This window comes from Heterodontus francisci, chromosome 31 (assembly GCF_036365525.1).
Source record: "Heterodontus francisci isolate sHetFra1 chromosome 31, sHetFra1.hap1, whole genome shotgun sequence".
Classification (NCBI taxonomy): Eukaryota; Metazoa; Chordata; class Chondrichthyes; order Heterodontiformes; family Heterodontidae; genus Heterodontus; species Heterodontus francisci.
Genome location: NC_090401.1, coordinates 41497848 through 41514447, shown reverse-complemented (window position 1 = coordinate 41514447; position 16600 = coordinate 41497848). Strand labels below are relative to the sequence as shown.

Here is a 16600-nt window from a genome sequence, read left to right as displayed (position 1 = left end):
CTGCTTTTCTACCCTTTGTCACCACACCTCTCACCCCCACCAATTAAAGTTTGCTAAACACATTCTCATGAAGTCAGTGCCATTTTGTAATTGTGTGCCATCCATCCAGTACTTTTTATCACCTGCCTTTATGTTTAAACAGAGGGATGTGGATGCATTTCACTATCTGCTTAGTGCTGCCTAGGCAGCCCAGGCAATATCAGCCATGCAGCAAATGTGGGGGAACAGCTTTACATTAACATTCTACACAGAAATGACAGCACACTATACATAACAGTGCAACACCCATAATCTACACTTACTGCGGGCTGATAAAGTGTTTGACTCGGCCTTTAATCGTTAAGATTGAATAAAGACTTGAATAAATATACACTTGCTCTGGTTAGAATAATAAAACTAAAGCATTCTTGGAGGTGATTACAGTAACTGCTCTTTTTGAATCAAATGCACTATGAATACAAATTCAGCAATTGCCCAAGTTGCCCGAGACCGAACCCACTTCACAATATGGGTACTACGGAGTAACCTTTTGTTACCAATGCCTCCAACCTCATTCGCTCTCCATATTATCCCATTTATGCCACCTGCTGCTGGATGGAGAAGACAAACAGCAGCTAAAATAGGAGAAAACCAGCTATGAGGAATTGTGAGCAAACTAGAGGGCAGAAAACCATGGGGCATAATGTTCTCCTCCCAGTTGGCTTGGAAATCTGGCCCTAAACAAAGAAAGTTTTGCAGTGCTGGCAGGGTCTCATTTCTAACTCCACCTACTTTGATAGAGATTTAGACACGAAGAGGCAAATCGGTCACTGATTATTTTTGTTCCTGTCAGGAGACAACTTTGCTAGAGGTGTGTTGGATGATACGTGAAGTTGCACCAGTGTCTTTGGGCCTCCTTTTCACATCGTGGCTCCTATTATTGAAGAAGTCAAGAGCATTGCCTATTTGTTTAATCTTTTGTACCAGGAGGTTTTGTTTAAAAAAACAAACATTTACTTCATGATTTCTGTTTAAAGTCAAAGTCTGTTGACTAATTAAAAACTGCAAGGAATAAAAAAGAGCCACGTGAAAAGTTTTATGCCTCCTTAATTTAAATAGAGCTCAAGTATCAGAAGGTGAACAGTTTGTGTTTGTTTTGGGAGGTTATGTACTTTCCCAAAGAATTCAAAGAGACCGTTTCATCCCAGCCCAGTATAAAGAAACTGACTGCAAGTTGATGAGAGTTTCATTTTTTTTAAGTGCACATTCTCAACCTTGTGGAACGCAAAAGGCTGCACTCTGATACTGAGGCCAGGATTTTATCTGGGCGACAGGGGTCTTGATGTCAGGAGAAAGCACACCGAGAACTCCGAATTGCCTCTTCTGTGAGAAACCCGCTGAATCTAGTGCCAATCAGCCACTTAAGTGGATAGTGGCGGGCCTTCTACAGTATCAAGGACCCTAGCGATGGATGTCACGCCCTCGGAGAGCTGTCGGCCAATAGCAGCATCCTATTGTCCAGCAGCTCTTTCACTGAGCAATGCTACCGCGGAGGCAGTGGCTGCTGCCAGTGAAGCACCTACCCGAGGCCCAGGAGGCTCGCTGGACCCAGGCCACAGGCAGGTCGGGCAGGAGGGGTCTTGTAGGAGGGGGTGTAGGGGGTCGTTAGCAAGGACAGTGGGGTGGCTCTCAGTGACCCCCTACTTCCCAATGCCAGATCCTCGAACAGGCACTGTGCCTTTTAATAAGGAACCCCCCACCACACCCCCCCACCCCCAGAGCTGGAAAGCAGCCCGCATGGCTTCTTGTGCCATGCTCCCCGTGCGGCAACAGGGCCGCCTGCCACGTGGCTAATTCCGGCAGTGACAGCATGAGGCCCTTAATGGTGCATTAATTGCATTAAGGGCCTCAATTGCCAGCGGGGCAGGAAAGCCATTCACTAGCTTTCCCACCCCAGAATAAATTGTGGCAGAAGCTGGAAGGTGGTGGTGTTCTCCCCCGTCACCATCCCACCCGATTTTATGCCCTCCCTGCCGCCAAGCCTGCCGCGGGGTGCACATAAAATTCCTCCCTGAATGTCACAACTGGTATTGTGCAGGAATTAGATAAATACTGAAGTGGGATATTTGCATGGCCATTGGAAAAGAGCAGGGGAGCGGGACTAACTCATTAGCTCTTTCAAAGAACTAGCATAGGCATGATGGGCCGAATGACCTCTGCTCTGGATCATTTTATCATTGAATGAATATAAGCAGTCACAAGGTAGTAAATGTGAATGGATTACTGAATATGCTGGTCTGCAGCAGGATGTTTATTAGCATGCCAGCAGAGCTCGACAACTATAAATGCCCAACCTTTGCTTTATCTGTGATAGGAATCGTTACAGCACAAGGTAAAGCTGAACAGTAAAACAGTCCATCACTGGAGTCATCTACACCTTGATATATTTATGCCTTATCCTTTATTTATTGCCATCACTGGACATCTTTAGAATATTTTATTTCTTAAAGTAAACATAGTTTAAAACTAACAATAGCAGTCAGGCCTGCAGAGACACATGATGAGAACTGGCTGATATGCTTCCCTAGACCCAATGCATTGAATTCAAAATTCTTGTCCTCATTTATAAATCCCTCTAAAGCCTCACTGTGCCCTCTCTCAACAACCTCCTCTAGCCCTATGTTCTAGCCTGCCGTTCGAACTCTGACCTCTAATATATAGTTCCATCCTCTTTTGCTGCACCCCTCTATTGGCTCTCTGCTCAAACTCACTTTCTAAAACTCTCCAGTTTGCTGCCACTTTCCCCACATTCAAAGACTTCTTTAAAATCTGCTTCTTTGGCGATGCCTCCAGTCAGTTCCACTAAATCTTCTAACGTTTGGCTATTCCGTGTGGTTCTGTGAAGCACCTTGAGACATTTTTTTAATGTTGGGTGTTGCTGTGACATGCCGCCAATGATACAGGACCGTTTCTGTGCAATTTTTAATGCCTCTGCAAAGTTGATCACGTTTGGATGGTGGGGGGAATGGGCAGTGAAGAAAGGTGGGTACCACCCACTGGAGTACAAATACAGAGTGGAAAGCACTTGGGAGCCAACAGGTAGAGGAGTAAAGAGAGATTATCTGGAGTGGGGGTGCAGGAGAAGTGAAAGGGAGAAGAAAGGAACAAGAAAGAAAGACAGAAGAAAAAAAAGACAGAAAGAAAGAAGCTTTGAATTTTCTTTGGAAGTGCATCATTCTTGAAAATGACATAATATTGGTCTCTATTGGCGGATGGTTTTTACAAAGAAACATTGGATGACTTGCAAATCTGTACTTAAAATGGTCACAGGGAGAGGTGAGTTTTATACATGAATCTGGAATATAAAGTGCTTGCTATTGAATGGAGCACAATTTCACTTTGAATCATAAATGCAAACAAAAATGTACTATTATTTTTTGAATGTAGCTTCACTGTCTATTATATTAACATATTTAAAAACAGACAGCATTTACCCTCTCTTTCCTGGACTCCAGCAAACAAAATAATGGTACATAGAACATAAACCCCACCAATAACTCCGGCTGCCATCATGTATGCACTTTTCTGTAGACAGAGAAAAGAAAACAGCATCCATCATTTTCCAGAAAAGAAACAAAATCTCGCAAATGATAAATTCCTATTTTACGCAATATTCAGTGTGGATTGGCCTTTGAAAAACATAGCTGAGACACATTGGTCCCAATTTTAACTCCCTCTGCCTGGTGTAAACCAGCTGGGGACAGTTAAAATAAGGGCAGAAACTTATCCTCTCTGATCCCACTATCTTCCTGCCGTGTTCCTTCCCAATGTTAACTGGCTCTTTTCAGCAGGCAAGCAGACAACTGCAGAAAGGCAGAGGGATCCTGTTTAAATATGCAGATCGGGGACTTCATTGCAACCTGGTATGCAACTTTACTTGGAGGTCTGAGCAGAGGAGCAGTAATGGCTTCCCCATCAGCCCAGATCTGCTAGGAGGGGGACCAGGGGCCAGAAGAGGCCTCGGTTTCCAGGGACTCCACCACCAACACATCCCCTTGATCACGTCCAGTGACCCACCCCTTCCCTTTTGACTGGTGGGGGCCGATCCTGCTGCTGAATTTCCGCTCCTGCCTGCCAGTCAGGTCGTGGATCTGGCTGAGTTCAGGCGGGTGGCCATGGAATTTATAGAAGAGGCCTGGTTGTTGAGATTGGCCGGGCCCCAATGTTGTTGGATTCTCCGGGCTCACTGTCCCCTTTAGGGCTCGCAGACACCATGCCGACCCCTTCCCATTACAACTGGACCATTGCATGAGCAATGCCATGTGAGATGAGCTCTGGATTGATGTAGCTACCTTCTAGGACCAGATGCTATCATAGCGGTTTTCAAGCTTTTCTGTTCAGGGGCAACTCTTAGAAATATTAACACGTCCACTTCTGGAAAGCAATTATCAGCTATTTAGAAAACTTTGGTATCAGACAGAAACTCAATTTGTTGGTATTCAACAATAGAAATATCATAATAGTATTTTAACACCGTCTGATGACTGCAGGGGCTCTAGAATGTACTCAGTTTGAAAACCTATGCGCTAACACACGAGGCAGGATTTTCTCCGTGAGCTTCAGGGCCCTGCCGTCAGGCTCAGCTGGGGGTCAGAAGCCCGCACTGAGTGGGGAACAGTCGCTCATCTGACATTTTCCATGAATTGGCCAATTAGTGGCCAGAGGGTGGGCTCATAGTCCATTTAAGGATGTTAGGTGGGCTCTCGAAGTTGGAGGGCGAATAGAAGGCTGTTCAGCACAGAAGCAGCAGCAGCCTGCCTTCGGAGGTAAGTGAGAGTGAGGGTGTCAAAACAGTGATGCCCTCTCTCCAAATATTTTAACTTTCAAATCAAAAATGGCCTCAGCAGCTGGGCCACCATTGTGCAGGGGGAACCCCTCCACAGGGTGGTCTTCAGCTGAAGCCAGGCAAGCAGGCAGGGCCTCTAAGCTTGCCTGGAGTGGTAGCCGACCCCCCGGCCCCCAATCTGCCCCCAGGTGCCCACTTCCAGGCAGCTAAACTGTTCCCCAACGCCTCCGGGGACCTGGAGGCTGACTGGAAAATTCCAGCCGACCTCCGACAATAGACCTTAATTGACCCTTAATTCATTGAGTCAACTACCCGCAGCTTGCGGGTGGGTAACCCCGCTGACCACCCCCCCATCCCACTCGGGGAAAATGTGAAATTCCACGTCCACCCCCATCAGAGCTAAAAATTCTCTCCACTGTGTCTTTAAACCTCCCCAGCAGTTTTTAAAAACACGAAATTGGATTGTGCTATATCTACCTTTAAAAATTGGAGACATGAATACCTACCAGTTGACTGATGGAAGAGTTGTGGTTGTACTGTGTACTGTTGACATCAATTGTGGATATTGAAGAGTTCATGCCATTTTTGTGAATGCATGGGGCATCAGCCCCACCTACAATCTGGCCCTGTATTGCTGTTCCTAATACTGTTCCCAGCACCTCCACTGTCATACCTGCAATGGAAGGTGGAAAAATCATTAACTTTACAGGAACCCACTTTCAAATACTTAGAAATGGAGAAACTGACGGGTTACCAACTCTAAGTTCTCTCAGGATCATGTAGCAAATAGCCCGTGAAAAAAGAGTGACTTGCAGGTGTTAGTCATCACAAATACCAAGATTTTTCTGTTCAAATCACAGATATTCCTCATTTTCTTTATAATTCAGAATTATATTTTAGCATAGCGGGCACTCAGCATTGGAGTTCAAAGGCATTAAAAACCACAGAAAATAAAATATCTAGTCAAGTGGTTGTTAAATCAGCTTCACATTCTGCATGTACTGTAAATAAAAAGTCTTATACAGAAAAAACAGCAGAATTCAAACTGACTGAGAACAGTGGGAACAAAACAGGTGGTAAAAAAAATCAAGTTTATTCATAAAAATCAGAACACACCTGGAAATATTCTGCTCGGTTTTGTTTCTTTAATTTTACTTTGTCTGTTAAATGTTTTGTAGTTTGCATCAAAAAACAAAGAAAAATAACCTTGACAGCCACTCAAATGTTATTTAAAAATAATTAAAATCGTGGACTTTAATAGTTGCGGTAAAAGAGAAGCTGCAATTAATCAGTCTCCTGTTAGACAACTAAAAACCATTAATAAAATGGAAAAGGCTTACTCACGATAAGCTGTGGCAGAATCCCTTTCCTTTTGGTCTGTGCTTATGAACATTGTAAGTGCAGAGTAAGGTACATGGAATAACTAAGAAAAAAAATGGAAAATTTTATTTGCCAACAGATCATTTAAAAAAAAGTAAATTTGAAGTTACAATCCAACATCTACAAGAGGGAAAAACAAAATATAGCAATAATAATACAGTAATTTAAGAATCGCAGCACAGAACATCATTACAGTAAAAGGTTTAATTACAAACTTAAGATGAAAACACTTGAGGTAACATTAAACCAATCTAGAATATTATCAAAAGATCATATAAAAGAAGGCAAGGTACTGTGCTATGAGTGTCAACGAGGAGAACCACAAAAGGCCGAGTCAGGCCTGATTACTGATTTATTTTAAATGATATGAACTAAATGTCAAGAACCTCTGCATGCCGCATATATTACATTACATTTCATGCTGGTGCTGCACTCCATGGCCTTTCTAATTGGGGTGACAGCCATACTCAGGAATAACACATGCCCTTGTATATACTAGGTTTAGCACAGCAGAATAGAGGGATTAGTGTGATGGAAATTGCAGATCGCTCAGCTAGTCCCAACTATCAGTGGAGTATCATATTAAATGCATAACCATGAGCCTGCATGGAGAACCTATTCTCCATTTGAGAGGAGTTAGGGAAAAGAAAGATGAACAAAACTTATGAGTGTTGAGACAGGCATGGAGTTTGCATTTACCGAAGTAATGCCAAAGGTGTTGAAATCACTGACAGGAGCTTCCTGCAAGCCAAAGCAGTGCAGGCACCCCATGGAATTAAATCCGTTTTTGAAGAACACAGATTAATAGGGCCCCTTCACCATCTGCAAAATCTATCCTGGACCTTGCCATCCTGGACATTGGAATAATAGGGAACATTATTCACACATTAGAAGCACTGAATCTTACGAATTTCCTTAAATAGAAGTGTCATTTTCCCAAAAGACGCATGGCAACAACCCAAAGGTAACACACGATCAGCCAAGTCAAGTAGGTGACGTGGAATGTTTACAGACAAATATCCATGGATACACATTATGTTACAGCGGGTTCATGTTGTCGAGTCAACTTCGAGAATTCGGTTCATACTTCTGGCATTCATTATGGAATAACTCTGCTGCTGACTGCTGTATTAACATGGATCAATTTCAGATTCATAAATGGCAAACTTTGAGCCCCTAAAAATGGAAGCAAACCAAACTCCCACAAAGTAAATACGCTTCACTATGTGCTGAGTGACCTTTACTGGTTGGATGAAAGTTGAGATACTTTTAGCAGCATATTTATTAGTTTAAAAAAAATCTTATCCAGACCTGTTAGCAGAGGGGCCTGGAAATAATTAATACAAAATTGTATTTTCTATCCTATGAATCACTAACTGCAATAAAGGCAAGCTCCCTTGCTAAGTACTTACTGTTTGCAGTGTTTGGAACAAGCAGTAGAAGACCAAGTACCAAAGGATTTTTCCAATGTCGGATATATTTCCATCTGGTACATACCACAGGAGAACATAAGAGGTTACTGCGAATGGTGTAGAGCAAATAATCCTGGAAAATCAAGAATTCATTAAAATCAAAAAGTATTTTTTTTAAAAATGCCACTAAGAATTACCTCTTCTGTTGTACTCATCTTCCCCATTGCTGACCCCATTTCTGCATTGTATGTCCACAATGCATTGTCCAAACTTGGCTTAGGCTACGATCATCAAATACCACACACAAGTAACATTAAGGGCCAGATTTTCTAGTGGCTGCAGAGGTGGGACTGGAGGTGGCTGGACAGAAAAATCACCGTGGGTGAACTGCTTACCGGTTTACTGGCACCTTCCCACCTCCAGGCCATTTTCAAACAGGCTGGGTCAGGTGAGAGATGGCGACTTACCCCCAAGCAATGGGTAGTCACCCCCAAGCAATGGGTAGTCAATAAAGGCAATTAAAGGGGCTATTAAGGCCCTCTCTTGCGCTAACTGGAAGAATCCTGGGGCCAGTGCACCAGAAACATCTTAAACCACCACCCTTGACTGAACCCCATCCACCTGGTGCCAATGTATAAAGATGGCCAAAGCTGTGGCTGCTCCATAATAGTGATCTGGCAACAGTGAACATTTTTATTTTCAAAACTTTCGAAAGTGGTGAGAGGGCACCTCCACCTTGAGGCGTCCTCTCTCTCCCTTACCTGTACCTGCAGCGCTCTCAGTGCTTGAGGGCCTCCTATTGACTATCCAGCTTTGGGAGCCCGCCTGCCATCCTTAATTGGATGGCGAGTGTGCCCTCTGGCCATTAATTGGCTATTGCTTCAAACATTGCGTTGGGCGACTAATTCTGACATGGTGCAGGGTTGGAACCTGGATTTGATCAGGACTCCAAAAGAAAAATCTTGCCCCCAATGTTTCTGACTGCAGTAACCATCGGGCAGATTTTATGTAGGCCATGGGGGTCTTGGCCATTGCCTGAAGAGCTGGCGAGAGCACTGTGTCGCCTCCGTGGGGGAAAGTCTGCCGTATTACGTGCCAATTGGGCACTTAAGTGGGCAGCGGCAGACCTTCCCCGGGATTAAGGACTCCGGAAATGTAAGTCCCAATTTTTGAGAGCTGCCAGTCAATCAGAGGCCGGCAACTCTATTACTGAGAGGCACCACCGCGGAGGTAGAGGCTGCTGTCAGTAATGGACTCACTAGAGGCCCAGGATTGTCAATGGACCCAGGCCACAGGTGAGTCATGGAGGGAGGGGTTTCACGGGGTGGGGGTTATGGGGGTGGGGATTGGGTTTGCAAACTACTGACTTATAAATCTTTAACATCTAAATGGGCAAAATGGATTGTCATCCTGCCAGACGCTGTTGACTTTTCTTTTAATCTGTAGTGGACAAATACCCTATGATGCAGCAGCTCAGCCAGTCTTCCCTCGCTCCACATCAGTTAGAGTGACAGTAGACATAACAATGAACTGATTATTTTTTGCCACAGTGCCAGGTGCTGCTTGGCAAATGGGTTTCGGATGGCAGTGGGCGTTTCATTACAATGTTCAGAATGAAAAAACAGAAAATTCTGGGACCACTCAGCATACCAGGCGGTGTCTGTGGAGAGAGGAAGGTCAGGTTTACGTTTCAGGTCAATACGAGATGTTACCATAAGGAGGAACAGAGCCATGGAAAAGGGGGCGGGTTATAAAGAATGGCCCATGATGAAATATCAGAAGTGATGGTGGTGTGACTGAAGGAGGCAATTCTGAGAGGAATGATTGGTTGACTTTTTTTTTAAAGATACCAGTTAGATCACACTAACTGCAAATATCTTCAGGAATGACTACATTTGGTCAGAAATAGACAATTTAAAAAAAAACTTTGCAAGACATGGTGGTTACTTTGAGTTCAGCAATTATGCTTAAATATATCCTTCACCATTGGCCCTACCCATCAGGTGACTGGTGATGGCCCTCAGTATAGCTGCCATTGCTCTTGTCAGATTACGTAGGCATTGCTCCACTTTTTAAGACAGTCACAACAAGCATCAAAACAGCTGATACACCCAAAAATAGCTGTCACTATGACAGCTGTGCTGGGGGGAGTTACTGCCTGTGACAGAAGTGCTGAGGCTAGGACATTCATAAACTGCTTGAGCTTCTGTGAAACTTGTCCAGCACGTGCACCAATCCAACAGTTATTCTATATTTAGCAAATAAATGATATGTTGTTTCAAGAAGCTCATCTTTAAACCTATGCATGTTTCAAGCCTTGCTCTTATTTCCACGCAGGCTGTTTCAACAGCAATCCCAGTGTGGATTTCACAACTGCCGCAGCTATGAATGTAACTTCATGCTCAATCCAGAGTAGAAACAACTAAACAGACTGGCAGTAACACTGTGTTAAAATTTAATGTAGGTGAGACATCAATAAATTTGCACCAGGTTAATTGAAAAACAATTCAATTTAAGAATAAGAATTCAGCCATTATAGATTTGCAGTTTGCCATGTGAGGATGCATATTTGTAAACTTTTCTGCCTCCCATACCCAAATTTTTCTTCCCATTCAGTTTCCCCTCCCTAAGGCACAACCAGCAGATCTTTGGTACCTTGCCCAAGCTGCCATTCTTTACCAAGCTACTCAACCATGAAAGGCATCATAGTCAAGCCTGGTCCAGTTCCTACCTGAATTCCAAAGGCACATGCTTTCCAGCAGGGGTAACTGAGATCAGTCGGAGCGCTGTAACCGCTGCCCCAACTCAAATCTGTTAATTGACAGAGAGCGAAAAACTTCATTGCGATTTTCAGGTCTGGTCCAGTGCTATACTGGGTTGGTGTTTTTACTCAGTAAACCATTGTAGGACCGTCAATTACAGCAGTGAAATCAACTCTCTTGGTCCAGGTGGGGGGCAGGTAGGTAGCAAGTTTGAAAAAAAAAAATTAAAAGGAGTTTCAAGCAGGTAAACATGGATCAAAATAAAACTTGACATTTCTGAGGGTTTAAGATGTAAAAGTGGTCAATATAACGGAGGCCAATATATTTTAGTGAACTTGTTTTAAATTAATGTGGACAGTCCAATCTATCATAAAATCTAATGGCTCTGTTTTGACATTTCTTTTTCCCTTAGGTCAATACGAGATGTTACCATAAGGAGGAACAGAGCCACGGAAAAGGGGGTGGGTTATAAAGAATGGCCCATGATGAAATATCAGAAGTGATGGTGGTGTGACTGAAGGAGGCAATTCTGAGAGGAATGATTGGTTGACTCTTTTTTTTAAAGATACCAGTTAGATCACACTAACTGCAAATATCTTCAGGAATGACTACATTTGGTCAGAATGTTTAGAATTTGCTCGGTGATACACCATGACAGAGTGATGGGAGTTGGTGAATGTGAACTTGATCTATTTTACATTATAATTATAGAGGAGCTGCAGATTGGTAATAGGATGAGAAAGCTTGAGGCAACAGGGAAGCAGACAACCGAAAGGGTCTTAGTCACCATGGAGGTGCTTTTATATTGCTGTTTATAAACTTCAATGGCCAAGGCTTAGGGACTCAAGTCTTCTGGAGTTTAACCAGCGAGGACCAGTCTAACTATTAAGAATCTGGTCTTGAGGAGCAAAGTGAGAAAAATCACAGTTCCCAGTGCCATGGAATGACGTTACCTTCCTGAGGTAAAAGATCTCTTTGGCATCTAGTTGGCTCCAAAATGACATGCCTGGTAATGGAAGGTGAACCACACCAACATCCGCAGCTGTTCTGCAATGTTCCAGGGCATTGTTCCATGAAGTTAGAATATAAAAGGCTCCCGAGAAAAACTTAGCTGGGAGATGGGGATACTCTTTACATGTTGTTGTAGATAGAATGGGTGGATGTTCACTGGATCAGGGATGGGTGATCGTCAGTACACTGTGGTTGTATGCCCACTGTAAGGTGCACTGCCCTTAAAAGAAATGATCTTATTTGATGAGAATAACTCCTCATTCCTCTCTGATCAGCCTGTCTTTCTAAATCTATATAATATCCTGAATAGTGCTGTGGCAGGAATCTGGACTTGACCACACGTCATGTAGCGGTGAATGTTACTTTGTGTCTCCTGTATTCCAAGAATGAAGAGCACAGCACTGACCTATTCCTGACTTACCACAGAGCGCCTTTGTTTTAAATGCTCTGCTTCATCTTTTAATAAAAATGTTTTGGGGGCATCAGACAGAATCAATTATGAAAGCAGCTGTCAAATCAAAAAAAAAGCAAAGCATTAAACTGTGTTGAAAGTATGAGCATACACACCCAAACTGCTTTCATGCTGAGACACCCTTAAAGCAATCTGCTGACTTAGGACAGTTGGATTCTTACAAGTAACAGCAGCTCTTTCTATAGGCGGTAAAAGTTAAATTTTTCCTGAGGTCTTGCTCAATGCCTGCGTTATTTGGAAAATGTGCTCCTCCCAAAGTTCACTGTAGCTGTTTGTGTTCCTGCGATGTGCAATTATATAGAACATACAGCACAGAAACAAGTGGTTAGGCCCAACCAGTTCATCCCAGCATTTATGCTCCACTTGGCCCTCCTCTCATCTTTCTTCATCTATCAGCATAACCCTCTATTCTCTCCTCCCTCATAGGCTTATTTAGTTTCCCCTTAAATCCATCTATGCAATTTGACTCAACTAGCAAGTTCCACATTCTCACCACTGCCTGGGTAAAGAGGTTTTCTGGAAACCTGTGTGTTTCTTCTGCTGAGGAATGGGTGATTTAGAATATCATATTATTCTCAAACAGTTCTTGACAGGGCATATAGTGACAGATTGTTGCCAATTTCTTTTTTTAAACAGTGGATTATTAAAGCATGGAATGCCTTACCAGAAGTCACTCCTGAGACAGAGATTATAACATCATTTAAAACTTAACTGGATTTAGTATTTGAGAAGAAAAATGGGACAACGTTAGATGGCTCCAGTTGAAGTTGCTAGCTCCATCACAGATGTGGTGGGCTGTAATTTCAATGCCCAATGCATTCCTGCGTTAAAACAAACACAGCAACCAGATGAGTATCAGAGCTGTTCACCGAACATATGGCCTGTATTGAATCCATTACACAAGTGGAAAATAACGTGGAGGGACCCCTGATTTTATGCATCATAGACAGGTACATCTTGCACCTCAGACCCAACACTTTTAGTATTTAGGGTATCACCTGTCCAGGTCAGGAGTAGTCTTTCCATCCAAGAAATATATTGGACACTAGGAGTTTTTTTTCTTTAAATAAAGATTATTTCCTTCTTTGGCTCCTGGCATGGAGGCATTACTTATCAAAGCTTTCAGTGAATTTTCATTGAGAAAAAAAATCAATTTTTTATGGTTATCTTAAACAATTTTACTGCCGTCTCATCAGCCAGTGGAAACAATCACTATTTATCATAATTCTTCACAACTTTGAAGACCTCTATCACCACCTTTTGAACTTTCTCAACTCCAGCTAAAAATGTTTTAATTTCTCAAGTCTCTCTTCATTGCTACACCCCTCCCTACCCGCCAACCTCTGCCACTCCCAGCAACTATCTTTTGTCAATGTTCCAAGGGATTGGGTGTCGCTGTGTGCTGTAGGCAAGAATTCTCACAGATAGCAAGGATCCTAACCCAGAGTGCAGCAATGATCAATGCCCATAAGGAGCAAAAGCAGAAGATAGAAGCCAGCATTATAGCTTAGGAAGGAGTTGGAAGAAAAAGTAGTGAGGTGTGTGCCAACTGGGAGATCAGGAGTCACCCTCTGATAAATCCAGGTAACTGAAGCACACCTTCACTGTTCCAATGGTTTGCTCAGTTATGACTCAACTAGTAAGGACCTCACCTATGCTGCTGCTCAACTCATGTCCTGGACCTTGCACATATGTCATTAGCTGTGGAAGAAGAAGATAACCTCAATCTCCCTTGAGCTACCCTAAGACTTCTCTTTCTGGGTCAAAGTCAAATGACAAAAATCTGGCAATTTGTGGGATGACAGCAGAAAATAATCATGAAAGCTGCTGGATTGTTGTAAGAACCTAACTGATATACTTATCTCCTTCAGGTGAGGAGAGCTGCTTACCCTTATTTTGTTTGGCCTACATGTGACTCCATTCCCACATAATGTGGTTGGCTTTTAATACCTTAAAGATATCTAGGGATAGGCTATAAATGTTTTGGTAGTGCTGTCCAGCTTCCAACAACAACTAAACAAAGACCAGACTGCCTTAAAATCATTGCATTGAGGAAGATGTTAGGAAAGTGAGGTGCAGTGCTGGTAGGTGCAAGAAAATCTGCACATTGAGGATGGAATCCTTTCCCGTTGATGTTGGCAATGTCATTGAGCAGCGTAGCATGCACAACAACATGGGTGTGACCTCTGATGGCTTGGACCTACAGGAATCCTGTCACTCTGTAAACTGTAGAGTCCCTTCAGGCTACCACCACTATCTGTGGGAAGTGGATGAAACTGCTTGTTCTGGCAAACAATCATCCATGACCTGCTTAATATATTTGTGCACAGCTGAGCGTCAGTGGTATTCCTAGTGACGACATGGAATGACTCCATAGCAGTGAAAGCTCAGGGCAGTTGTGACCTTCACTGCCACTTGCAAATCCACAAAGATGTGAAAATAGTTTGCAGTGGTAGGAAAATCAACCAAATAAAATCGAGTCAAATAACATTTTTCCCAATCTTGGTGCTGGCCTCCATCTTTTCTCTTGTGCACTGCAACGACTCGTTGCTCTTTTAACTGCTCAGAACATGACCTGATACTGACGATATGGAAATGCCAGAAAATGTGACCAGAAATAAGAAGTCTGAATGGGTGTTAAAATGGGCAGAGTTCCAGCAGAACAGAACTCTTGCCCATTTTGCACCCCTGCTGATCTGATTTACGTTGGTACAACAAGCAGTTGGTAGTGAAAAATCCAGACTGCAGCCTCCATTTTTGCCCAACACAAGTGCCAATTGGAGGCCAAGTACAAAACAAAATAAGTTCATAAATCCATTGAGCTGTTCACTCTTACCAAATAAGGTCTGGAAAGTGAAATCAAGCTGCTGTAAGCAAAAGGACACAGCATCCTTCACACCAGCAGCGGTGGAGTCCATCCCTTTCCAGCCAAAATTGAGTTCAAACAGGGTGGTCACATTACAAAGGAAGATTACGTTATTTTTTTGCAGTGGGAGGGAGGAATGAAAATAAATCTCCATATACAGTTTTATTTAATTGCACTAATGGCCTGCAAAGATGCAGTTATTTAAATGTGCATTTAAAAAAACATATACACAACACACCTGTGTTACCAGCAACAGAAAGCAAAAGATTACCTTTACAAAGCAACACTACCCCTTCACAAAGCCAGAGAAATCAGATCCACATCCAGCATGCTACAACTTTCAAGGTCACTGCTCGTTAAGAGGCAAGGCTTAGTAAAACAGCCAAGTTCACATTCCGTTCTGGAAGAATTTAGAATTTGTATTAAAAACTATTGAATGTGGGAAATTTTAGTCTAAGCCACTTATCGAGGAACTGACTGGATCAGGTGTAACGCTGGTCAATAAATAACATCGTTACAGAATTGTATCAATTGTGGGGGATGGGGGCGGCCAGATCCCCCTGACCATTTAAATGAGCCGCTGTGTTTAATATAGTGGTGGCTCCGCGACGTGTGGTCTGCATGGCCATTGTTTTGGCAGCGGGAATGTAAAATGCAGCCCGATCAGTTTGCAAATAAGTTAGGTGAAACCCAAGTCACTAAACGTAGATGCAATCATAATACTATTGCGGTTTTTTTTTTTAGCCTTTTCCCAATTTTCTCCTTTTCTCTGCTGAAACTTTGGCTCTTATGTGGGTACAGTTTTATTTAATTGCACTAATGGCCTGCAAAGATGCAGTTATTAAACACAGTGATTAGATATCAGGCATTAAAACCCTAATGTCCTGAAAGTAGCAACCTTCTCCAGCTAATGCAGACATGTAGTTAAAAAAAACACTTATAAAAAAAAAATCAGATTAAATCTTTAAAAGACCACCAAGGTGTGGTTACGGTAGCCCAGCTACTGAGAGTATGTTAATGAATTCAACTTCATGGTGGACGTCACAGCTTCAGGCTTGTCATTTTTGACTGAATGTAACCTCTTTCTGCTACAACATTCCATGAACATCCCACAGCTGGGATCACTCCCTATTGGCTGATACTGATAGTGTGTTTCTCTGTTTAGACACACCTCTCTTCTCCTCCCCCTTCTCTTCTCAGCTTTCCTCTCACCACTTATGAATTTGAGGTCAAACTCAAGAACAAATCATATACAGAGCCAGGGCCCACAGAAAATTTCTCCCTGCAAGTACTGCTGAAGTAACACATTTAGGATATCATGCTGGTCTAAATAGATCAAAAAGCATTATGCAGAGTTAGACGTTGCTAATTTAAAACTAACCAGTCAGTAAAGGTTTTTGCGTTGTACATTATAAGCTCTACGGGCAGAGAAAGGTGTAATATTATTAACTGATCATGTCATATGAGTTTGAGCTACGTTAAAAAATGTTGTAAGGAAAAAAATTAATGTTGGAACACGAGAACTATTCAAGCAGACAGCAACTGTACATATTAGAATATTAATTATAATTCCCAGGCCACACTATGGCTGAATTTAGTGCGGCTATTTGGAGTGGAAATGGTGGCATGGGGGGGGCGGAGAATCGTGTCACAGCATCTTCCTGGAAATCCGGCATCATGACATCGGTTCCGGATTTAGTCAGCGGTGGGAAAGCACCAAGGTGGCTCTGCTGCCCCGACGTGACAAGAATGCAATGCAAGTTGCTCAGCACGTACTTTTAATACATTAGCATCTAATTTATCATGATTCAATGGGGGGGCGGAGGGGCTTGGGATTAAGTGGACGACGGGCGGTCCTCACGTGCCTTCGGA

At 42.9% G+C, this 16600-nt stretch overlaps 1 protein-coding gene across 2 annotated transcripts in view; it reads right to left on the bottom strand.

Annotated features, from left to right (window-relative positions):
* mfsd2ab (MFSD2 lysolipid transporter A, lysophospholipid b) overlaps window positions 1-16600 on the bottom strand; it is a 52660-nt gene that overhangs the window by 15355 nt on the left and 20705 nt on the right. For both annotated transcript variants that reach the window (XM_068011376.1, XM_068011377.1), the window contains exons 4-7: window positions 7618-7750; window positions 6170-6248; window positions 5332-5498; window positions 3474-3564 (exon numbers count right to left, since the gene is read on the bottom strand). In XM_068011376.1, coding sequence (XP_067867477.1) covers window positions 3474-3564; window positions 5332-5498; window positions 6170-6248; window positions 7618-7750 — 470 coding nt within the window. The remainder of the gene's footprint in view (window positions 1-3473; window positions 3565-5331; window positions 5499-6169; window positions 6249-7617; window positions 7751-16600) is intronic.